General features: G+C 47.5%; 1 protein-coding gene, 2 long non-coding RNA genes and 1 other non-coding gene across 5 annotated transcripts in view; 2 read left to right on the top strand and 2 right to left on the bottom strand.

The window, feature by feature from the left end:
* LOC142564102 (uncharacterized) overlaps positions 1-24,870 on the top strand; it is a 93,660-nt gene that overhangs the window by 59,442 nt on the left and 9,348 nt on the right. The window lies entirely within an intron of this gene.
* On the bottom strand, positions 741-11,721 carry LOC142564101 (uncharacterized). The gene is made up of 3 exons (XR_012824485.1): positions 11,579-11,721; positions 3,087-3,253; positions 741-1,274 (listed from the first exon to the last, which is right to left on the bottom strand). It is a non-coding gene; the product is annotated as an uncharacterized LOC142564101 (long non-coding RNA).
* On the top strand, positions 10,336-10,409 carry TRNAT-AGU (transfer RNA threonine (anticodon AGU)). Its single transcript has one exon. It is a non-coding gene; the product is annotated as a tRNA-Thr (tRNA).
* Positions 12,584-24,870, bottom strand: part of LOC142564099 (uncharacterized) — a 28,670-nt gene continuing 16,383 nt past the window's right edge. The window contains exons 5-7 of one of the 2 annotated variants that reach the window (XM_075674955.1): positions 23,481-23,636; positions 13,735-13,914; positions 12,584-12,947 (exon numbers count right to left, since the gene is read on the bottom strand). In XM_075674955.1, the coding sequence (XP_075531070.1) occupies positions 12,843-12,947; positions 13,735-13,914; positions 23,481-23,636 (441 nt within the window). In that variant the 3' untranslated portion in view covers positions 12,584-12,842. Of the gene's footprint in view, positions 12,948-13,090; positions 13,242-13,734; positions 13,915-23,480; positions 23,637-24,870 lie in introns of those variants that run through there. The other variant, XM_075674956.1, reaches the window with a different exon arrangement.

Raw genomic sequence — 24,870 nt, 5'->3', positions numbered from 1 at the left:
CTCGCTGCTTTCTTTTTCTTTTTTTTTCTGAAGGGCGTCCTGCTTTTGCATCGTTTTCCTTTTACTGCATATTTTGCCGCTAAACGATAAACCTTTGTCGGAAGCCAGTGCCCACGTTGGCTGTTTCCCTAGTCTTCTTCCCATGTTCGCGCTGTTTGCTGAAATGATGACACGCGTCATCATAACGCGAGCATGTGGAAGTATATCCTATTATAAAAGATAAGGCTAAAATGTAGTGAGTGTTGAGAGATGATAGCTTATTTAAATCTTCAGTTATTTTACAGAAGTTTACAAAGTATGATATTTCAATAAAGTGAGACATGAAGTTTACGCGTATAAGTTGTAATTAACTCGAACACACAAATACATGTATGACAACACCCAAGAACTGCGCCTACTGAAACGTCCCAAGAGGACAAAATGGATACACTGTACACTGGTTTGAAAGTCTTATATAGTTTGCGACTAAAGCTTTCACAAAGCTTACGTAAACAATGTAACTACTTCCATTCGAGTCTAAACAAAAATGTGCATTTATACAGTGTAAAAGATACAGAGCACGACGCTAAAATATCTTTATTTTCTTTTGTTAAGAAAGCTTCCGCGAAATACAAGTCAACTGCCCAGGTGGCTGCTTTGTAATCTTAAGTTACTTTACTTGCACTGCAAATTCTGTGTATTGTGACGCGCAATGGTCTAGTTTGAGCCTTACGCGAACCGTTTGTTAGGACGTTCTCACTTTAATTTGCATTTTAATTTATCATTATATCTAGTTTACTTGTGTGTATGTGTGTTTGAGCTGGTCTATCTTTGCTACGTACTGTTTGCCTAAGAGAGAAGGAGTAGCGGGCGTGAACTCTCCTACACGTACATTTAATTAAAGAAAAAAGAAGATTCACTTTATCTTCAAAGATGTTTCTTCTTCATCTTCTGCGAATAAGCCGGAGTTGGCTCCGAGCCGGAGCTTTCTCTCACATGGCGACCACGGCGCAACCGCTGACGGCAGTCGGACCACTTGCTTCACCGCCGCTGACGGTTGTCCTCCGGCAGTGCTTGCGATAGACGCTATCGCCATGGCTCGCACTGACGTCAGCGGGGCCTTGTAACAGCGGGCGCTGCCGCCTCGCGTTTGCGTCTGTCGGCCGCCCGCTCGGGAAGCATTTGCCGCAACTCCCGTCCTCGAAAAATATCGTGCGCGCACGAGTGTGCTGGATGTGGTAATGAGCCGAGCCGATGCAGTGACCGCTCCAAAGACGCCCACTCGGTAGAGTAGACTGCGTGACACCAAGAGGCGCCGATGTAAGCTCAACGCTGGGCCACGTTGGCAACACATTTCATAGCGCCAAACAGCGTTAGAGCGGTATTAGGGATACACAGTAAGCTCACGTAAAGACGAACTTGAAGGGGGAAAAATGCGTATCGGACCTGGGATTGTTGGCTTCTTCTGATATGACTAATAAAAATCGAGCCCCTCGGTTAACCCTCTTTCTTCTCGTTTATTACATAACGAGGGTCTAGAATCCGGCAACATTGATGCCTTCGGGTAGCATATGTGGGTTTATTGACCAGTTGCCTTCACCCAAAAAGATCACGTTCTCGCGAAGCCTGCGGTAAAAAAGACGTGCCACGTCCGCCGCCGAGGTCTGTGAGTGGTGGCGCTGGCTAAACATCCCAGGGTTCTACTAGGACACATAAATACCCAAGAAAGTGGATGGGAAAACGGCGCCGCGGTAGCTCAATTGGTGGAGCATCGCACGCGAAATGGGAAGGTTGTGGGTTCGGCTCCCACCTGCGGCAAGTTGCTTTTTCATCCACTTTAATTTCCAATAATTTATCGTTTCTTCATTTCATTTATTAAGCACAAGTAATTTACCCTATGTTGTACTTGGTGTCAGTGTTTGTTGGCTTCTTCTGATATGCCTAATAAAGATCGAGCCCCTCGGTTAACTGTTAACCCTCTTTCTTCTCGTGTATATATATATATATATATATATATATATATATATATATATATATATATATATATATATATATATATATATATATATATATGTGTGTATGTACTATGCAGCACGGCACATGTAGTGAACGAAGGCCGTGGGGGCTCCAACGTCAGCTGGAAGCACACTGGACCATCTTGTTTGCACAGAAAAGGTGGTCGAACGCAATAATCGTGTATGAGGAGGCTTCTGCATGCTCCCTGATCTTACAACCATTGCTTCGTAAGCCTAGAGAACGCAGTAAAAAACAAACGAGGTGCCTCCTGCAATGCTAAAAAACAAAATGCTCCATGTACAATAGGGACATAATTTTTCTTTTTACATTTGCAAAGCTATACGTCTTACCCGCATTGCATGGGCATCACTATGGCTCGAATTAGAGCCAACTAATTTTCATAATTGTTTTGCATGATCTGACTTACAAATGTTGGGAACTTGAAACCAGGTATAAATTTTGTATATCTCAGGTTTCTTTATTTACGTTCAGTACTTGTGTTAAAAATAGCAAACAATCGCTTTCGTTCGTGTTCATTGATGTGCTCCTTCGCCTTCCCACAACAGAATTCTGAAAAAATTGTCTGAGAAATTATTCTATTCAAAACGCTAGTAACCAGGCTATAATTTTATGTATGGCAGTATACGTTGCGGCTATATACGTCTCGGAAAAAGATGTGTAAACACAAAAGCACCGAAAAGAAGCACATTTCTAGCGGTAAAAAATTGTTAAGTTTAACTCGTGAAGCAACTAGCCAAGAAGGGTGTATTCGTCATATCTGGCTCATTCAAAGTTGCTGTACTACTCTGATAACGTGCATTCCTTATCCGTGAGCATAACGCAGATTCTTTCCAGCTACTCCCGCATGCGCACAAGAGTCAGGCAAACACAGCGTGCATCTGGCGTGTCTGTGACCTTGACAAAACGGAAATACGTGATCACAACATACAGCTCGCCGATGTTTTGTCCAGAGCAGTGTGGCTCAACCAAGAATGCTTCTAGAAGCTCACGTTCTAGAGCTGCTCTTCCTTTCCCATCTGAAACACATCGTCAAAGTTGTGTTCGAGTAAAAGAAGAGTTTTAAGGCCAACCTTTGTGCGGTCACGCTCTTCGTCTCCGGTCTCGTGTTCTCTTATTTATTTTTTTTACGTAGGTTTCTTATTTCTTAAAGCTCATTTGGCTCCGGAAACGAGCGATGACATTGAGTTCCCAGGTAGCACACAAAGTCTTGAAAACGTCGTATTAAGGGATCCAACGTCTGAAACGGATTTTTGACCAAAATCGACGCATCAAAGACGTTCCAAACAAGATCGCTTAACAACGAGGGGTGAATACGTTTTGATAACGTTGGAAGCCAGACAGCTTAAAAACGAGGGGTGAATACGTTTTGCAAACGACTCAAAACGCCACCGCCACGCCACGGCGCGTCAGCCTCTTTAGCGGCTTCTACAATGTTCAACAACCTATCAACGCGATCCAACCTTGCGCAAGGTGGCGATACCGTCGTCAAATCATGTGACCAAGGTGGCCACGTGATTCGTGATGCCGGGCAGCCGGGCGAGCCGGGCATAGTCGCGTTGTCATGGCGTCGTCGCGTCACCGCACTCGCATTGCGCTGTGCTGTGTTTGCGGCTGTTCTGAACGTGCTGCCGCTGCCCTTTGCTATGTAAGTGTTGCAGTGTTTTGCTGTCAAGAAAACGATATTCTGTGATTAGTTTGGGTTCTGCGATATGTTTGTGTGGTTTTAATTTGGAAATCAGTAGTGTTTTCAATTGTTATGTGACCAAGGCGGCCACGTTATTCGTGAAGCCGGGCATAGTTGCGTTATCGCACTCGCATGGCACTATGGTCTGTTTGCGACTGTTCTGAATGTGCTGGCGCTGCCCTTTGTCATGTAAGTGTTGCAGTGCTTTGCTCTCAAGAAAACGACATTCTGTGATTAGTTTGGGTTGTGCGATCTGTTTGAGCCGGGCATAATAGCGTTATTGCACTTGCATTGCGCTGTGGTATGATAGCGGCTGTTCTGAATGTGCTGCCGCTGCCCTTTGTCATGCAAGTGTTGCAGGGTTTTACCGTCAAGAAAACGACGTTCTGTGACGAGTTTGGGTTGTGCGATCTGTTTGTGTAGTTTAATTTGGAAATCAGTAGTGCTTTCAATTGGAGGGCGCGGAGTGGAGGGCACTAATCAGCTCTTCAAGTTCATTGTCATGTTATGTGAGGCGCCTTTTCACTGACGCTGTAATTAAGGCGTTAAGGGCAGTATAAGGACGAAAGTTAGAGGAACGAAATCGTGCCTGTGTGTCCCTAGCGTCGGGGTCGGCCGCTATGCGTGATCCTAGCAAGAAAGCATTTTGCAGAATGCGAAGAAAGGCGGCAAAATTTCTGTCTGTGCGCACCTTGCCGATCTCCGCAATAGAGCCGTCATCGTGGTATTTTAGTCTCCCGTTTAGCAAGAGTGTTGCAGACAAGGGAACTGGTTCAAACAGGCTTTTTTTTATTGATTCAGTACTAGTGCGGTATCCCAAAAGGTGAGGTCAAGTGCTCGCCCTATTTTTTTCCCTCGCGCTACAGCGCACTGACAGAATTTTGCGTGCACCATACCGTGCTTTTATCGTTTGCGCTTCAGGTTCTCGATTGTGTTTTCGCCCCCCTTACCCCGGGTACCACATGTGTCCATATATTGTGTCCAATATATGAAACGGCCTAATTCAATTTTATTTGACTCCTCAAATGGTAGTAATGTATTGAGTCCCTTGTAGCTTTGTGCTTGTTATCAATTTTACTATTTGGCGAATGGATACAGCATGTACGCTGCATAACTCGCTTGTGGATACTGCATACGTGAGTCGAGTATGCCCTTGGTATAAAATAACTTGTATGCTTTAGGTAGTACGATTGTTTGCAGTTTGGGACATGTGTCAGAATGTACGCTGTGCGCCCTTCGCGCTTTACGGCGGCCTGCCGAGTTCGTGCGGGTGCCATGTGTGCGCATGGAGTTCGCGAAGCGCTCTCGCAGTTAATATATATATATATATAAATATATATATATATATATATATATATATATATACATACATACATATGTGTGTGTGTGTGTGTGTGTGTGTGTGTGTGTTCTGTTCGCGCGCTTCGCACAGCAGGGCATGTCGCAGTTCTTTGTCCTTGTGCAGCACATTTTCATAGCGTACGTCTGTGCATTATTTGATACCGGTTTTACACGGCGCTCTTTTAGCCGCTATCCAGTCCGTTACAAATCGAGTTTCTCGGTCGTGATTGGCTCCTCTGCGCAAGCTACGAGAGTGAGCCAGTCGCATCGATAATTTCGATCCGGATCGGGCTTGATCGCGATCGAGAGTGGTCGTGTGACACCGGTTTTACACATGGCTCCCACATAGGGAACACTTTAAGTTCAATGCTACTGAGTGAAGAGCAAGTGCATATATATGCCAGTGGTGGTATGTGGGCAAATCTTTCTGGTGAAGCGATACTTGTGCATTCAAAACATTTCAATTACCAGCGTAGTGCATAAATGTGTCTACTTCGACAAAATGGAGCACCAGTGCAGATATCTGAGCATACCTGTCCAGGGCAGCAAGTGTGTCTACATTGAAACCACTACCAGCATGTGCGGCAGTTCTATTTCCAGCAGCGGGACTGCACAATAATCAGTAGGGTGCTCTCAAGCTGTTTATCTATGAAGCTCTGCCTGGACTGTGTGCCAAATATTTTTGGACGTGAAAGTGGGGATGAATTGGTAAACATCAGTGGAACTGTGCCTGGACTTTGTGGCAAATGTTTTTGGATGTGAAAGTGTGAGTGAACTGGCAAAGAATTTGCTCTGGGCTACATGCGTTAAACGTTTTTCTCATTCAGAGTGCTTGTTTTTACTTTAGGAGACTGGAGATGTGCGCAAAGTGTGACATGTCAGTGTGCTAATTAATGTATTTGCTGGTTTGCAAATTATTCGTTGCAACTTTATTTTTGCCAGAGAGGTACAACTTTGCCTCTTGTAAAGGGCTTTTTAGATAAAACACTTACTATTTATTATGACCATTGCTTCCTTTGTTACACAAATGCATCTTCCAGTGCATTCCAGTTTATTTCCATGTTTATGTAAGTTTCTAATATGAGGCTTGCATATTCATTTCTCACGTTCTGGAGTGGCAAGATGCAGCATTACTGTCTCATCGTTCGCTGTACTACAGTAGTGTTCACTTGTTACACTGAATCCCCCGTTTAAGTATTCTGTACTAAAGTCACTTTATTGGTTTTTTGTTGTATGGTTATTTTTTCTCGCCATTACCTTCTTTGATATATCCTAAAGGCAATATTTCCAATTTTGCATTGTTCCCATTTTTTTTTATTTCTGTCACAGGATTGTTTTATGATGGTATGCGGTGGTATTTCTTTTTGTGCTCTTTTCAAGCTTCTAGATGATTGGTAACATTGCTTGGAGGCAGTTACCTTCCAATTCATACTCTTGCATTTTTCAGTCTACTTCTTCCATTCGCTCCGATGTCACTTCTGCATAACTCTAGTCCATCTAATAGCACGCGCACTTTACTACGATAAATTAGGCACTTTAGTACACTCCAGGTTTTTCTGTTCATTTTTGTATGTGTACTTGGAATTTTGTTTATGTGCTAGTGAATGTTCACTTTCGAGTTCATTACGAATCCTTTCTGCGACTTTTGTCATTGTTGATGTACTTTTACTTCTATTTGCATTTCTCACACAGTTTGTTCGAACCTTGCATAAGCATTACATTTTAATAAAGTGTTTTTGCTTTGTCACAATGTTCTCATTTCATGCAATCTTGACATGAAGGGCTTGTTCTGGCCACCTGCCAAGACGTGGCCGTTTGTTCTTTGCAGGATGTCATTCCCATTGTGGTTGTAAGCATCGTAGCTTACTAAAGGCGGTATTAAGGATTTATTATTCCTAACAGGCTCATTTTCGTGCGACTTGGTAGAGGATGCGCCGGCCATGCGGGGAACAGTGCTTGGCACTGCGCCATGGCTCTTACAGTCAACACCGACACTTCTACTCATCTGGGGCGCGATTGGAGATCGTTGTTCGAAACGACCGATCAGTTTCCCCTCACGCGATTGGCCTAGGCCGTGCCAACGGGTGCGGCTGACGACGTCTGCGCGGCATAGGCCAGTCGTGTGAGGCGAAACTAAACACGTGTTTTGAACAACGATGTCTGATCGCGCCCGTCACCCGCGAAAATTAGCTTCAGATGATCGTAAACCTTTCAAGACCGCTTCTAGACCAGCTTTTTGATAACGCCCTAAAAACGTTTAGAAATTGGTTACGAATAGTTTTGGCAAAGGGATTACTTGTGTCTTTCCCAATCCTATTTCTAGACCAGCTTTTCGAATACGTCTTGCAGACCTGTTCTAGATCGTCTCAAGAAAGTAATTAAGCCGGACATAATCAGAGATATACGACGTTTTCCCGCCGAAGTTCTCTCATTCGTGTCTTCTTTAACCCGTTTTTATCGTCTTGGAAAAACGCTACGAAAACGTTACGTATCTCTTTTGTGCTACCTGGGTTAGACTGGTTTTACGTCCCGAGTCGGAAACGCCGTGGGCGGCTGCGGACGCTGTTAAAAACAAATAAACCTTACGCACTCCGCGAATTAATCTTCTTGTGGTGTCGCCCATAACCTTGGCCCCTCGACGTTAGCTGAGCATTTTGTGATTTACGCAGGCTTTCCCTCGCACGGTTTTGTACAACTCCATTGTTCAAACTATCGACTGTTGAAATTTCTCCATCCGGCAATCTCTAGTTCGTCGATATGACGCCGTTGATTCAAAGCGACTGTTAATAACAAATACTCTTTCTGCATTATTTCTGTCACATCACAAGGCTAGTTATGCTTCTTACTGCCGTATTTTCGACAACTGTGTCATTTACCAATCCTGGCATAGACTCATCGAGATATGGAATTTTACTTGGCAATTCGTTTTATTGTTCTCAAATGTCGACGGAAGTTGTGGAACCGTTCGTAGCAAAATGGACACTGCTTTCAAACCTAGATCGAGTTATTTTACGCTCGTTCTTTATTATTCACATGGCCAGATGGCTCATTGGCTCTAGCTTTCTGCCGATAGGTGTCGCGCGCTAAATCCCTCGGCCAAGCGTTCCATCTTTCTGCTCTACTGGTCGTGCTACACAATTGTTCTTGTTCCTTTCCTTCTATCATCCTTTGCCGCTTGTCGACAATCATCATTAACGCTTTCCCGAATGGGCCAGGACATTCACTCGGCAGCTGGTTCTTGGTAGCTCGCTTCGAGAACACACATCTTCTGAACGGGTTGTTTGATCGTCTCTCCAGAAGCTAGACGGAGCACACGCGCAAAACCGTCCTTTTGTGGCTGCACGGACGGAACTCTGTCCAGCTTCCATAGCATCGTATATGCGCAGTCGCCGTGCACAAGCACCGTGGTGCTTTCACGCAACCGACGTAGTAAGAGCACGCCAGAACGCTCCCAAAGCGCTCCTGTGCCGAACTTTGGATGCACGTCGAAGAAGCCTCCGTGGCCAAATTCAAACTGGAGCCGTCAGCTACGGCGCCTTTCTTAATCCCTGCGCTGCTGTGAAAGGTCCGTCACCAATGTATTCTGACGTCATTGAACCAAAGCCTCCATTTGTGAAGCGATATGGAAAGAAGAGCAGTAAACACATCTAGCCCTCACTTGTTAGCCGATCACGCTACTCATAGTCGCCACGTGAGGAGAAAATGGCATCCACCTGACCACATAGCATAATGCTACTAAGGGATTCATTTTTGTGTCACCTAAAAACAAACTGTTGGGACCATGTCCGATAAACGCCTTTCAGGGGGTTTGATCCCCGGTCAGAATGAATAATTCAACTGAAAAGTTTACGTTTTGAAGGACATCGAAATGCGTCCTTTAGTAATTGAAACGCACTTCACCTTCATTGCCACGCATTCTCACTTCTATGGGAATCTATCATTACTTGCACTATTACCTTCCTATGCCGTGCTAATGCCAAAGCCCCCATGACGAGGGACTGCAACGAGCTCGATTGGGCTTGATTGGGTAACTTAGTGGCTATGGCTTTACGGTGTTGAGCTCGAGGTTTCGGGTTCGATCCTGTTCTGCGGCAGCCGCATTTCGATGAAGGCGAAATGCTAAAATGCTCGTGCACTTATGGAGAAACAGACAGAGAAGGAAAGGCAGGGAGGTTAACTGGACTATGTTCAGTCTGCTACCTCACACGTGGGGAGGGGGCTGTGGAGTCAAAGTCACAAGCAAGGTGCCACTATCGTTTACAGTCGGGCACTCAAGTCTGTCGCCGTCTGTGCTGCTCGTGTAGCTTTCTGGGCTGACGAGCTGTGAGGCCAGGCTTCCAGGACCTTTGATTAGGTGAAAGACCGACCATTGATCATGTCCGGTGCCACTGCTCGTGTATTCAAGTGCACAGAAGAAAAGTCCCCAGCCACGTGATGCTTCATAACCGGATCGTAGTTTTGGCTCGTAAAAGCCGAGAATTTAATTCTTAATTGATACGTATGTTTGCTAAAGATCGAGCCATATAAGTCCGGTGTTTATGACGTGTTATGATGCCACGCCAATTGGCGAGGCTTGGATATACCGAACATGAGAAGTAATCCTATCGCGAATGGCAGCGTTCCGAGAAAAAAAATGAAGAAAGAAACAAGTAAGGGATTAAAACGAAAAGCTCGAACTTTGCAACGATTCTGTTCCCCTCCCTCCTAGATTTACCCGCTCGTGTTTGGCTCGCAGGCCGCCCTTATCGCTGCTCCTCGACGAGATGGATGGTGGGGCTCCGCAAACCCGTCTTTCCACCTGTAGTTCGCTCTGACCGAGTTATTTCCTTCCCTCATGACTCAAACGGCCCATCAAGTGCCAGACATGTGTAACGTGCATAATCTGTGTAGTGTTTTAAGCGGATATGATGTGCCATGCGTCAGTGCCGTGACATTAGTCGGTTAAGGCGCCTGTCTAGCAAACTAGAGATCATGGGTTCGGATCCTACCGATGCCGTTTGCATCTACGAAAAGGGCGAAAGTGTCGCCTCTGATAGTGTCCCATTTTTGTCCCACTTTACATTCGACGAATACTGTGTATACTAGGCTGGAATACAGGGGGAAAGCAGCGTGTTAGCGAGGGCAAAATACCATATGGCAGATTTCCGTCGCCGCTGTCGTGTTTCCATTTGGATCTTGAGAAATTTGTGTTTTTAGATGTCCCACTTTCCAACTTTACTAAATTTCGTTAATTTCGAAAATTCCTCACGCGTACCCTAGCATGTGCTTTAAGCGGATATTCCCTGCCGCGCATCGGCGCCGTGGCTTAGTTGGTTAAAGAGCCTGTCTAGTAAACAGGAGATCGTGGGTTCGAATCCCACCGGTGCCTTTTGCACCCGGCCATAAGTCATGTCGATGTTTCTCAAAGCGTACTCTATCTTTATGCACATATACCTTCAATTTTATTTTAGGCACATTTATTTTTACTCAAAATTATCTGTGCTATGGGTGTATTTGCAAGTAACCGGGCGCGGCGCAACCGCTCTGGAGCAATACCTTCGAATTCGGTGCGCACCTGGAATCAAAATTTGACTACGTTCAGTTTCAAACAAAGAGAGAGAGAGCGAGAGAGAAATTCAACGGACGTACAGCTTTTACTTCCTTATCATATCTTATCTTATCATACTTCCTTTTACTTCCTTAGCAGCGCCATATCATATCTAACGTAAGAATATAATCGCTACTGGGGTTTCACACTGGCGATTTAGAAACTTGTTTGTAGCATAAAGAAAGGAAGAGGACTGTGAGGTTACTTTTTGCGCACCCTATAAACTACTCCTGCTGAGACAAATATTTTGGCTCAAATGCCTCAAACAAAACAAAGGAGCCGAGCTTTTCACTCTCGATCACAGCACGGTACGTAGCTCGCGCCGCTGCTCGCTTCCGTCTGGAAGGACGCTCTGCGGCCAACTCTCTCTGAAGCGCGCAATCTACGCCGTTAGCTTAGCGAGGTCAACAAGCGCTCTCCGTATCGTTCGTACCGACAGAAGCGAGATGCAGCAGCCGCTGCACGGACAGCTTGCGCCTCGTATCGATGGCTGGCGGAAACATCGGGACGTGGCCTCGTCGCTTTCAAGAATGCGGCATGATTGCATTGCGGATCTCGTAGGCAATGCCCAAGTACATAACACACTGGGAAATGAACGGGACGCTAAAAGGTTTACTGACGTGTAATTTCCCACAGAAGGGGGATCAAGTGAGACTGACAAATTAAAGGTTTTTGATCTCCCTGTAGTGCAAATTAATCAGTTGGAAATTGCATATAGTTGAGTACACCGCACACGTCCGCCTTCAAATACGATGCGATGCACTAATACATTATATCCAGTACAGAGCGTGAACACATGGGAACTAACACACTAAAGGTGCACATACGCTTTATATTCATGTACGATTATGCTCTATGTAAGCAGAACACGCACGCAGAACCTGTTCCACGTAAACAGAACATGTACAGTACGTCAGAGCATTATAATATTCTGTATAATAAATATTTACGATTTGTGAAGTCAACCGCACTCCAACTTCACTTGCAGCTGCCTGCTCCAGTTGGCATATTGCGTGCTGAAGTTAAGCCCACTTACTCGCATCAAATGCGCTTTACAGCTGGCGCATAGAATAAAGAAACAGCTGGCTGGCGTCTTCTCTCTCCTGCTCACGCGTTTGCTGGCGAATCTATAAGTCTCTTAGACTCATATTCGGTAGTTGATGTCAAGAGTACCCATCGCCAGTGTTTTAGGAGAGACCTTAGATACGTGGGGAAATGTACTTACGGGGTGTTGCGCGGGCTCTGGGGTTGGTTTTTATCAACTTGTCTGGCGCATAGCGGCATAGACCAACGCAACAGACGCTAGCGAAACAAGTTGCTCGCAGGAGATTTTGGATTATATAAAAAAGGGGCATTTTCAAGCCAACCTTACACAAAATATACGTAGAGAGAGCTCATGTTCTATTTACGCAAACGCGCTGTTTATTGTGGCGTTAATGTAGTACATTAAATACACCAGAGGTGCTTTCTATTCCACTGCTGTACCATTTTGGCGCAATATTTTATGCAAGGGAAACAGCCGAGCTAATGCAAACCTATGGTGTCAGTCTTGTTTGTTGAAAACATTTATTGGAGCTTTCTAGATGTGGTGCACTTACATTTAAAGTATGGAACGCCTATAAATGTTACCTCCGTGCTTGCACAACACCTAGAAAGCTGAAGTAAACATTTTCAGTAAAACCGAATAAACAATTTGGGGAGAGACCGCACATAAAGCAGTAAGCAGCATAGGATATAACGAATGCAAACTTTCGCCCTGCTTGCAAAAAGTTTAATGATAGTGTAAAATTGTGTTCTATCTGCATTTCGTTCGGTATGAAAGAACGTATACTTCAGCGCCAAGAAAATGAATGAGTCACTCACCGAGAGGCGTCGCCGGTAAACAGTACGTTCCGTCAGTGGTGCCTATTCGTATTACATGCGCGCATGACAAACGTATTGGATACAACGACTGAGAGACCACGCTAGGCAAAATCATAGCCTTCGTTTGCGACTCGAGCGAAAATAGAAATAATGCACACTGTTATGAAAATAGCAGATCATTTCTTTGAAATTGTATTGTAAAAAATATGCTAATTACAACGGCTTGTTTTTGTGTAAAGAGATTAGGCGGTAAAAAGAAATTAAGTGCGGAATGCAGCACGGCCGACTTCCGCACACACAACAAAAAAAGGTCGCGGTGCGTGGTAATAGCCGCGTCACCACAGCGTCCGGTCATCGTGCGGTGGCCATCGGACCGGCGTGCTTTTTGCAGCACTTGCAGCGCAAGTAGCACAGGTCGAAGAAGTTGCACCCTTCGTCTACCCGCCAGTCGGATTCCTGCGCATACGTCACACAACGAGCAGACTATCATGGTCATCACCGAGTCGAGGGCGCCATAAAGGAATGGCTGCGCACGCCAGGACGTTAAAAAACAAACAATTGTAGGCTAATAAATGACATTTATTCGCCTCTATATAGTGGGCTCCAATAGATGCAGGTTACGAATCTGCGACATGTATACTCGATCCCAAATTGCGGAGCCTTGGTGCGTCTCGAGGTGCGTCTACGCCGTCTCCGCTGAGCGACGGTGCGTGGCATTCATTTCTGGACGCTGTGGTGGCCGGGTGTATGCTGATGGGAACGAAATGAAAACACGCTTGTGCTCTACTGTGCGCTTTCTGGAGCATTCATGCTAAACAGTGGGAGGATCTACGCACTGCAGAGCAATTATTCCCGTACCGGTTCAATCAATGTCGCGCCACATTTTACGATAGTGCGAAACACTATGGCTCCGATTGATTGAGTTATTGATTTCAAGTCCAGAAGAAACACTGTGACTATGAAATATGCCGCATCGAAGAACCCCAACTTAATTTTGACCAGCTGGCGTTGTTTGACGTGCGCCTAAATCTGAGTAACACGAGTGTTTTATGCATTCCGCCCCCATCAAAATTCGGCCGCCGCGTCAGGCATTCGAACCCGCGTCTTCTTGCTCCGCAGTAGAAGGCCACAGCCACTCTGATCCATCGTCCTGTGGCTACGACCGCGGGTTCAGTAGTGGCACCGGCGCTATAGCGCACAGTACGAGCCACGCTGCTGCGAGCGGAGAGATGGGCGCCCGTACCTCCAGCTCGGTGTCGGTCTCGTCCCAGTAGCCGCAGTAGGCCTGCTGCAGGAAAGTGACCTCGGTCACGTGGCCCTCGCTGTGCGACCGCTTCACCACGGGCGGCTTGAGCAGGCTGAAGGAGACGCGCAGCTTGGTGCGGATCACGTACTCCTTGCGCAGGATGAACGGGAGGTACACCTGCGCTGCCAGGCACTTCCTCGCATTATCTGCAGTTTGCCTCAATAGTTGCGTGCAACAGAGACAGGAGGCCTGCAAGCGGCAAAGGCAGACGCTTTCGCAGGCAGCAAAGCTGGGGCTGACAAAGCGCGGTCGACCACCCCTATAGACGCGGTTACCGTTCTAAATGGTCGAACTACTGAGGCAGAGTATAGTATACCTCGATATGTATGTATTCCGATGCAATTACGTTTCTTTCTTTTTCTTCGTTTTTTCTTACAAATATGGTATTTCTAGGGGTGTGCGAATAATCGGAACTTCCGAATAACGACTCAAATATGGCCATGTTCGATCGTATCGGCCTTCAAATCGATTAATCACTATGCGTAAATATAAATGTATGTCCAACAGTTTTAGAACATTTCAAATCGCTAACTGTGCGCGATCAAGCATACGATTGGAGTAAAGGTGTGATAAATTTCATCAAAGCGGCCACAGTCGACATAAAATAAGAGAACTTCTGTAGAGCGCGCTGTCGGTCAGGAAGCCAGACTGGATCACCATCACGCGCGCTAGCCAATAAGTCCCCAGTGAGTGAACTCTTTCGCTACTAATGCTCCGTTTGTGCATCTAATAAACAACGCTTCGTAACTCTAATGTTACGAATATGCAAGGATCTGAAGATATCGTCATTTAAAAAAAGAATGAGAATGGCTGTTTATTATTCGAAAATTATTCGAAATTTATTCGACATTCGATTCGCTTCGCTCCGGAACTACTCAATTCGTAATATTGTCATGTTATGTAGTTAGTATTATGTACTTATCGTCTCATTTTAATTAATTTACACCGTGTTATTATACCGTACTATGCATTATGATTTGATTGTTCATTGTATTTCTGTTCTTACCTTGTAATAATTCTCTGTATATATTAGCCCCTTCCCTACCTAACGGTCACCGCAAGTCCTGAGAGTAAAATAAATAGTGTAAACAAATAAATAACTAACTAAATAAATAAACACCAGGCATATAACTATAATCCCTTTAGGCCACGCATTAATAAGGAACCGACTGGCCCGTTTACAAACAGTTCCTAGATTTAAAAAAAAACGCTTTGATTTGGGCTAGTTGGGTCATTCAATAAGTTTGACAGGACAGCGCACAAAGAACACGGACAAATAATGGAGACACAAGAAGGACGGGCGCAGACTACCACCTATGCTCCAGAACTCCGAAATTGGCGTGACGTAAACATACATCTATACCTTACATGTTCCAGCCGAATGTCAATAAAGCCGCAAAGAAAACGTAATAACAGCTATAGATATTGTCACGTGGTAGTGACGGTGAAGAAAGAAGCAATACGGTGAAACACAAAACTAGCTTTTATTGGGCGAACCTGTGCCCACAAAAACAGGCTACACTTATAGCACAACGATAGCGGCGAACACGGTCGGCGATCGTCGGAAATCTCCTCAGCGGGTCAAGCGCGTCGGCTTTTATAGAGCAGTCGTCGAATGTTCCAGACTAATCGTTCGGACCCGCGTGCCTTCCACAATGTTCTACACCATTCGCGTTACGCGATGGAATCAGATAACACAAGGTTCGGCGACAACAGACAGCCGGGTAGAAGCATCGATAACTTTCCAGAAACGTCGGATACGTGCAGGCGCGTCCCTCGCTGTGCGATTACAGTTGTTAAGCGGCGAAACGTGGTCGCCCGATAAAGAGAAGTACACGTGTCAATACCCCCCTCTTAAAAAGCATCGTCCCGATGCTACAAATATAAGAGAGCGAAACACAAAAACACACTTCTTAAACATAAGTAACAACAAAAAGAAATAAAGTCCAAAGGTCAGTTACGCGAAGCCACAAAGTTCATTAACGCTGGTAGTAGGGCTTGAGTCGCACAACGTGGACTATTTCAGGTCGTGAGCGGCGCCGCTGTGATAGCGAAATACCGTCTGGCACGACCTCATAGTCCAGTGCGCCAATACGTCGGATGATCTTGTACGGTCCGAAATAGCGACGCAAAAGCTTCTCGCTCAGTCCTCGTCGGCGTATAGGGGTCCAAACCCAAACACGGTCACCGGGCTGGTACTCCACGAAGCGTCGTCGGAGGTTGTAGTGTCGGCTGTCGGTCCTCTGCTGGTTCTTAATTCGCAGGCGGGCGAGCTGTCGGGCTTCTTCGGCGCACTGGAGGTAGGTACGGACGTCAAGGTTCTCCTCGTCAGTGACGTGAGGCAGCATGGCGTCGAGCGTCGTCGTCGGGTTCCTGCCGTAGACCAGCTTGAACGGCGTGATCTGTGTTGTTTCTTGTACCACCGTGTTATAAGCGAATGTTACGTACGGCAGGACGGCATCCCAGGTCTTGTGTTCGACGTCGACGTACATCGCTAGCATGTCGGCGAGGGTCTTATTCAGCCGCTCCGTAAGACCATTCGTCTGCGGGTGGTAAGCCGTTGCCCTCCTGTGCCTTGTCTGACTGTATTTCAGAATGGCTTGGGTGAGCTCCGCTGTAAAGGCCGTTCCTCGGTCGGTGATGAGGACTTCTGGGGCGCCATGTCGCAACAGGATGTTTTCGACAAAGAATTTCGCACTTCGGCTGCGCTACCTTTCGGCAGTGCTTTTGTTTCAGCGAAGCGGGTGAGGTAGTCCGTCGCCACGACGATCCACTTATTTCCGGTTATTGACGTCGGAAAGGGTCCCAGCAAGTCCATCCCGATCTGCTGGAATGGTCGGCAAGGAGGCTCGATTGGCTGTAGTAATCCGGCTGGCCTTGTCGGCGGTGTCTTGCGTCGCTGACAGTCTCGGCATGTTCTGACATAACGGGTGACGTCGGCGGTCAGGCGCGGCCAATAATACTTTTCTTGTATCCTCGATAGTGTCCGGGAAAATCCGAGGTGTCCAGCGGTCGGATCGTCATTTAGGGCGTGCAATACTTCTGGACGAAGTCCTGACGGGACAACAAGAAGGTAATTGGCGCGGACTGGTGAGAAGTTCTTCTTCACGAGTAGACTGTCTTGAAGCGTGAAGGAAGATAACCCGCGCTTAAATGCCCTGGGGACAACGTCGGTGTGCCCTTCCAAATCATCGACGAGGCCTTTAAGTTCCGGGTCCGCTCGTTGTTGTTCGGCGAAGTCCTCCGCGCTTATTATTCCAAGGAAGGCGTCGTCATCCTCGTCATCTTGCGGCGGTGGGTCAATGGGGGCGCGTGATAGGCAATCGGCGTCTGAGTGTTTTCGTCCGGACTTGTATGTTACAGTGATGTCGTATTCTTGTAGTCTGAGGCTCCACCGTGCCAGCCGTCCTGAGGGATCCTTTAAATTCGCTAGCCAACACAAGGCGTGATGGTCGCTGACGACTTTGAATGGCCTGCCATATAGGTAAGGGCGAAATTTCGCTGTAGCCCAAACGATGGCGAGGCATTCCTTTTCGGTTGTAGAATAATTGCCTTCCGCTTTTGACAACGACCGGCTAGCGTAAGCTATCACGTGTTCATGTCCATCTTTTCTCTGGACCAGGACGGCGCCGAGGCCTAGGCTACTGGCGTCAGTGTGGATTTCGGTATCGGCGTGCTCGTCGAAGTGCGCAAGTACGGGCGGCGACTGCATGCGTCGTTTGAGTTCTTGAAATGCGTCGGCCTGCGGCGTTTCCCACTTGAACTCGACGTCACATTTAGTTAGCTGCGTCAGCGGCTCAGCGATGCGTGAAAAGTTCTTGACAAATCGCCTGTAGTAGGCACACATGCCAAGAAATCTACGCACTGCCTTCTTGTCAATGGGCTGTGGGAACTTCGCTATGGCAGCTGTCTTCTGCGGGTCGGGGCGGACTCCAGATTTGCTGATGACGTGGCCTAAAAATAGAAGCTCCTCGTAAGCGAAGCGGCACTTTTCCGGCTTCAGAGTAAGTCCTGATGACCTGATGGCCTCTAGTACTGTTGCCAGCCGCCTAAGGTGAACGTCGAAATTTCCGGCGAAGACGACGACGTCATCCAAGTATACGAGACAGGTCTGCCACTTCAATCCTGCTAAAACCGTGTCCATCACGCGCTGGAACGTTGCAGGTGCCGAGCACAGTCCGAATGGCATAACCTTGAACTCGTAGAGGCCGTCTTGGGTGATGAAGGCGGTCTTTTCGCGATCTCTTTCGTCGACTTCTATTTGCCAATAGCCAGACTTGAGGTCCATGGACGAGAAGTATTTAGCGTTGCAGAGCTGATCCAATGCGTCGTCTATCCGTGGGAGGGGGTATACGTCCTTCTTCGTGATCTTGTTCAGACGACGATAATCGACGCAGAAACGTAGGGTTCCGTCCTTTTTCTTTACCAGAACAACAGGGGATGCCCACGGGCTTTTCGACGGCTGGATGATGTCGTCGTGCAGCATTTCGTCGACTTGTTCTCTTATAGCTTCACGTTCTCGCGCCGAAACTCGGTAAGGGCTCTGACGGAGTGGTCGAGCGCATTCCTCGGTGATTATGCAATGCTTGGCGACTGGTGTTTGTCGAATCCTCGATGACGTCGAAAAGCAGCCTTTGTATCGTCGGAGCAGACTTCTGAGCTGCTGTTGCTTAATCATAGGGAGATTTGGATTAATGTCGTAGTCTGGTTCGGGAACCATGGTCGTCGGGGTAGATGCGGCGGAATCCGAGAGGACAAACGCATTACTGGTTTCCAGAATTTCCTCGATGTACGCGATCGTCGTGCCCTTGTTGATGTGCTTGAACTCCTGGCTGAAGTTTGTCAGCAACACTTCAGTTTTCCCTCCATGCAGTCGAGCGATCCCTCTTGCGACGCAAATTCCACGGTCTAGCAGTAGACGTTGGTCGCCTTCGATGACGCCTTCTACGTCAGCGGGTGTTTCGGTGCTGACCGAAATAACAATGCTGCAGCGAGGCGGGATGCTCACTTGATCTTCGAGCACACTCAAGGCGTGGTTACTACGAGGGCTCTCCGGCGGCATTGCTTTATCTTCCGACAGCGTTACTGACTTCGACTTCAGGTTGATGATTGCGCCGTGTTGGTCCAGGAAGTCCATACCGAGAATGACGTCTCGTGAACACTGTTGGAGGATAACGAAGGTGGCAGGGTAAGTCCGGTCATGAATGGTTATTCTTGCCGTGCAAATCCCAGTCGGCGTGATGAGGTGTCCTCCAGCGGTGCGAATCTGAGGGCCTTCCCATGCGGTCTTAACTTTCTTCAACTGGGTGGCGATGTGTCCACTCATTACGGAGTAATCGGCCCCTGTGTCGACTAAGGCAGTGACTGCGTGGCCGTCGAGAAGCACGTCGAGGTCGGTTGTTCTTTGTCTGGCATTGCAGTTAGGTCTTGGCGTTGGATCACGGCTGCGTCGCGTTGAACTGAAGTTGGAACGTCGCGTCGTCAAGTCGTCTTTCGTCGGTGTAGTTCTGGCTTCCAGACTTCGTCGGGACGGCGGCGTGTCGTTATGTCGTCGAGATGGTCTCTTCGTCGTCTTCGTCGGCGCCGGAGGATCTTCGTCAGTTCGACGAACAGCAACCGCACCTCCATCGGTTGCTGCTTTTAGTTTTCCCGGTATGGGCTCGCAGAGCGGCCCCGGGCTGGGCCAGTGTATGGACGGCGCTGCGGCGACAGGTAGCGGCCTGGTGACGGCGAACGGGACGGTCGTCGAGAGTTCCACTGAGTGGCGGCTAGGTAATCGGCAATGTCACGTGGGCGCTCCCCAAGCTGTGGACGCGGCGCGTTGACGGCGAACCCTCTCAGTCCCATGTCGCGGTATGGGCGTCGGCGGTACACATGGCCGGCTTCTCCGCAGTGATAGCAGAGCGGGCGGTGGTCGGGGGCTCGCCAAATGTCCGTCTTCCTCGCATAGGTGCGCTGGGCGACGGGTGGGCGCGCTGGCGGCGGCGGCGGCGGACGACGGAATTGCGGTGTTGCAGGACCTTGGCGCGGTCGCGCAGGGGGGCCTTGACGGCGGGCGACGGCGGCGGCGTAGGTCATTGCTTCCGGCTGCGGTGGTTCTGGTTGCACCTCAGGAACTCCAAGGGATCGGTGCACCTCTTCTTTCACGATGTCGGCGATAGAGGCCACTTGAGGCTGCGACGAAGGCAAGACCTTGCGCAGTTCTTCGCGCACAAAAGCCCTGATGGTCTCGCGCAGATCGTCCGTGGCCAGTGATTGAATTCCTGCGTAGTGGGTAGAGCTTTTGCGGCGGTTGAATTGCCGGTTCCGCATTTCGAGTGTCTTCTCAATGCCGGTGGCCTCGCGAAGGAACTCTGCTACGGTCGTCGGTGGGCTTCGTACCATTGCGCCGAAAAGTTCTTCCTTCACACCACGCATGAGTAGGCGTACTTTCTTTTCCTCAGCCATATCCGGGTCGGCGTGGCGGAACAGACGGCTCATTTCTTCCGTAAAGATGGCAACGTTCTCATTTGGTAGCTGTACTCGGGCGTCCAGCATAGCTTCGGCCCTTTCCTTGCGCACGACACTTGTAAAGGTGCGCAGGAAGGCGCTACGGAACAGGTCCCACGTTGTCAAGGTCGACTCCCTGTTCTCAAACCAAGTTCTGGCGGCGTCTTCTAAGGCCAAGTAGACATGCCGCAGCTTGTCGTCGGGGTCCCAGTTGTTGAATGTCGCGATCCGTTCGTAGGTTTCCAGCCATGATTCCGGGTCTTCGAATGTTGAACCGCGGAACGTTGGAGGCTCCCTGGGCTGCTGCAGCACGATGGGGGACGCTGGGGCTGCCATTGGAGTTTCCTTGGCCACAATCTTCTTGGTCTTCTCAGGTAGAAGTCCGTGCTCCGGGGGCAGCTGTTGAAGACGGCGGCTTGCTCGATGTTCCGGGACGGCGCTGGTGTTGTCTTTGCGGTCTGGGCTTGGATTACGGCTTGTCGGGGGCGTCCGGTACATGGACGTAAAGCACCTCCACCAGATGTCACGTGGTAGTGACGGTGAAGAAAGAAGCAATACGGTGAAACACAAAACTAGCTTTTATTGGGCGAACCTGTGCCCACAAAAACAGGCTACACTTATAGCACAACGATAGCGGCGAACACGGTCGGCGATCGTCGGAAATCTCCTCAGCGGGTCAAGCGCGTCGGCTTTTATAGAGCAGTCGTCGAATGTTCCAGGCTAATCGTTCGGACCCGCGTGCCTTCCACAATGTTCTACACCATTCGCGTTACGCGATGGAATCAGATAACACAAGGTTCGGCGACAACAGACAGCCGGGTAGAAGCATCGATAACTTTCCAGAAACGTCGGATACATGCAGGCGCGTCCCTCGCTGTGCGATTACATTTGTTAAGCGGCGAAACGTGGTCGCCCGATAAAGACAAGTGAGATGCTTACACGCGGCGAGTTCCCAGATGAATTAAAAATAGCTAAGATCACCCCTGTCTACAAGGGTGGCGATGAGAAAAAGCTTACCAACTACAGGCCGATATCTGTTTTGCCGGTGTTTTCCCAGATATTTGAGCGTGTTATTAATGATAGGCTTACGTCTTTTTTTCATAAACACAAAATAATTACGAAGTCGCAGTATGGCTTTCAAAAGGGTAAGTCTGCAGAACTAGCTTTAACAAACATAAAGGACAAAATAATTGAAAATATTGAGAACAAACTGCTCACTCTGGGGATTTTCTTGGATTTAAAAAAGGCATTTGACACTGTGCAGCACGATATCCTTCTAAAGAAGCTTTCTGCGTATGGTGTTTGAGGAGTAGCACAGAATTTAATTACATCATATCTCTCAAATCGGCATCAGTATGTATGCGTCGACAATCTGGTATCACAAAAATTGAAAGTCGAATGTGGCGTCCCTCAAGGATCAATCTTAGGACTCCTCTTATTTCTTGTATACATAAATGATATAACGTCCATACCAAACTCCCCTGAAATAATAATGTATGCTGACGACACTAATATCTTCTTTACTGGCACTACTAAAGAGGTCATAGAATCATCAGCTAACAGTTACCTCTTACACCTCTCCAGGTGGCTTAAAAGCAACCGGCTAAGTTTAAACACAAGCAAAACCAAATATATAATTTTTAAGCCAGCAAATAAAAGAGACCCCTATTGTGTTCATCTACACTTTGAGGACACGTTACTGGAACAAGTTACAGAGCAAAAGTTCTTGGGCGTATGGTTTACAGAGGACCTTACTTGGAATACTCATGTTGACAAATTAAAAAGTGAGCTATCTCGAGTTACTGGCTGCATGTATAAAATACAAAATATACTACCCACCTGGTTGAAACAAACATTATATTACTCACTTTTCTATTCAAAACTCAGTTATGGCATTTTAGTCTGGGGAACTACGACAGCTTCAAACTACAACAAACTAATCATTGTACAAAAGAAAATATTGAGAATGTGTGAAAACTATGTGGGCGACAAACGAGGACTCCGAACAAAACCGCTCTTCATTAAATATAGCATGCTTAAAGCAGATCAAGTTTATTATTTCAAACTACTCCAGTGGATATATAAATATAGGCTGCACACAATACCTGTCGACAGTTGCACCTCATACCCAATACGTAAACCACACTATGTAAAGCCCGCCACAAGAACTAATTACGGGAAGCAAACATTGAATTATCAAACGATTAATATATTAAACAGTGATCACTTTAACGTACAATACACACAATCCTTCCACAGTTTCAAAAATGACTGTAAAAACCTATTAGTGGGCAGTGACATTGCATTTTCATTTTGAGTAACTTGTGCTCATCCCTTATAACACATGTAACCTCAGTTATGTTAGATTTTTCTCAGCGCTTGTAGATCATGTTTGCCATTGTTTCGGCATTTACATTGTGTATCAGTCTAAACCTTCGTTTTTTTTTTTCTGAAATGTTTCAATGTACTGATCTACTTACTGTATGTGCTATTTATTTTCGAGCAAGCGATTCTATGGTTTTTTTTTCTTTGTTGACTTCTGGTGTAAGCCAATTTTATTGTTATATAATACTTATTGCATATGTATCTTCTGCTTTTTCGAAATCTATCCCGCTGAAGCAAAAGTAATGCTTTGGAGACATGTGTCCTGAATAATTGAATTTTTCGTTGCTGTGTGCTGCGTGTTAAAGATAGGTTCGACAAATATGTATGTGAATGATATGTCATGCTGCCTTGAACTGTAGGGGCGCAGAGGCTCTGTCAGGCATTTTGCCTTTACCTCTGCCCCCTACACGGAGAGAATCCGTGAAACAAACAATAAAGAAAGAAAGAAAGAAACATCGAAGCCCTGAACATTTCCGGACACGTGTACATTTCACCTGTGGTGTCCCACTCGCCGTCACAATCATTATGGGATTCGACTTATTTAAATATGTCCACTGCAGGACGAAAGCCTCTCCCATCTTTCTCCAATTAACCGCGTCTTGTTCCATGCTGACACCATCCTATGTCCTCAGTCTCCTAATTTAATCACACCACCGATGTTCTCCGCCGCGCTGGACTGTTTCTTTTTCCCTACAATTGGTGCTCATTTAGCGCAACCCTAACAGACAAACAATCCTGCGCGACTCCGTTTCCTCCGCCTCCAGCCCCGCAGTGGCGCACTACTCGCAAGCAAGAGGGGCGGCGCGTACCGTGTCGTCGGTCTGCAGTATCAGGCGGTTTCGCAGGAACTCCGGCGCGGCCGCCTCCTGGCGCAGGTCGGGCAGCGAGCGCGTGCGGGTCAGCCGGAACTTGCGCTGCTCCGTCACGGGCGCGTGACTCGACGAAGCCGCCACGGGGGGTTCCAACTGCGTGGTTGCAGCGACACCTGCAGGCGTTCTTTTCGCGCACTTACACGCAAACCTTCGTGCGAACGCTTTACGCTTTTTAACGGACCATTAACACGATCAAGAGAACGGCATGGAGGAACAGAGAGAAAAAGGAAAAGACTAGGAGTGAGCATGACCTCAGACCCTCGGCAAGGCATCCTCCTCTGACACCTTCCCTTCTTTTCTTCGGGGCCAGTCTGCGCGTTGACTCCCGGGTAACTGACTCGAGATGGTTGCTGAACCTTTCGAGGCATTTCTTGGTTTGCGGTAGCTGTTAGTGATGTCCTCGTCGTGATCGGCCCTCGCCGCCTGTCGTTCACTCTATGCTCTCCCATAATTCTCCGCGCGCTCAGCGACTATATAAAAATTACCGCTTGCCTGTCACGTAACGAGGGCCAGTTCTCCAGGAAACTTCTCTTATATTTATTCGTGGTTCAATATTGTCACGTGACCCTAGTCTTTCTCCTTCCTCCGTGGAGAACGGGGATAAATCAACGTTCCCTATAGATTACTCAGACATTCGTTAAAGTGGAACAAAATGAGAAAGATAATTAAAAAATATAAGCTTAATCAGACAGAGTCGTCATCGCCTTGGAACGCTACGGACGTATCACTATCATGGTCCATTTCTTTCTGCGCCGACTTCCATCTCGTGCGTCGCCAGACGGCAGCCAGTGAATAGATATAGAAAGAATGTGTAAAAAGGAAAGGAGGGGGATACCCTGCACAGGGGCAAGGGAAGGGTCAAGGAACAGCGATCCCACGCGGTTAGTCCTTCAGGCTTGAAGCGTGCGTTAACAGCTCGCTAGCAGAAACGGCATGTATCGTATACAGCCGTGTACTTCAGTCATTCTTGTGAAATGAACGACAATAGGGGAACCGAGGGGGTTGTTTTACAGCGAAGCTATTAGCCTCTAGTTAGTCGGCATTTTTCGTGCCCGCGTCCATCGGCAAAAAATGTGGGCCGATCCGAGCGGCAGTGCAGGGCCAGGAGCAGTGGCTCGTACCCCCGCATGCAGATGCCCCAAGCAATCGGAAAGGTGAAACGAACAGTCCATACATTCTTTGGAATCACGGACGCAACATGCAGAACAGCATACTTTTCAATAAAGAAAAAGCATAAAACAATCATCTGAACCACATAATTGGTTATAAGGCGCTCCGGATAACAATACGAAACCCGTAGCGCTCCCCTCACATGTTTCCCGGGAAA

This window comes from Dermacentor variabilis, chromosome 11 (genome assembly GCF_050947875.1).
Source record: "Dermacentor variabilis isolate Ectoservices chromosome 11, ASM5094787v1, whole genome shotgun sequence".
Classification (NCBI taxonomy): Eukaryota; Metazoa; Arthropoda; class Arachnida; order Ixodida; family Ixodidae; genus Dermacentor; species Dermacentor variabilis.
Note: the sequence above shows the minus strand (reverse complement) of the source record. Positions and strands in the feature narration are given on the sequence as shown.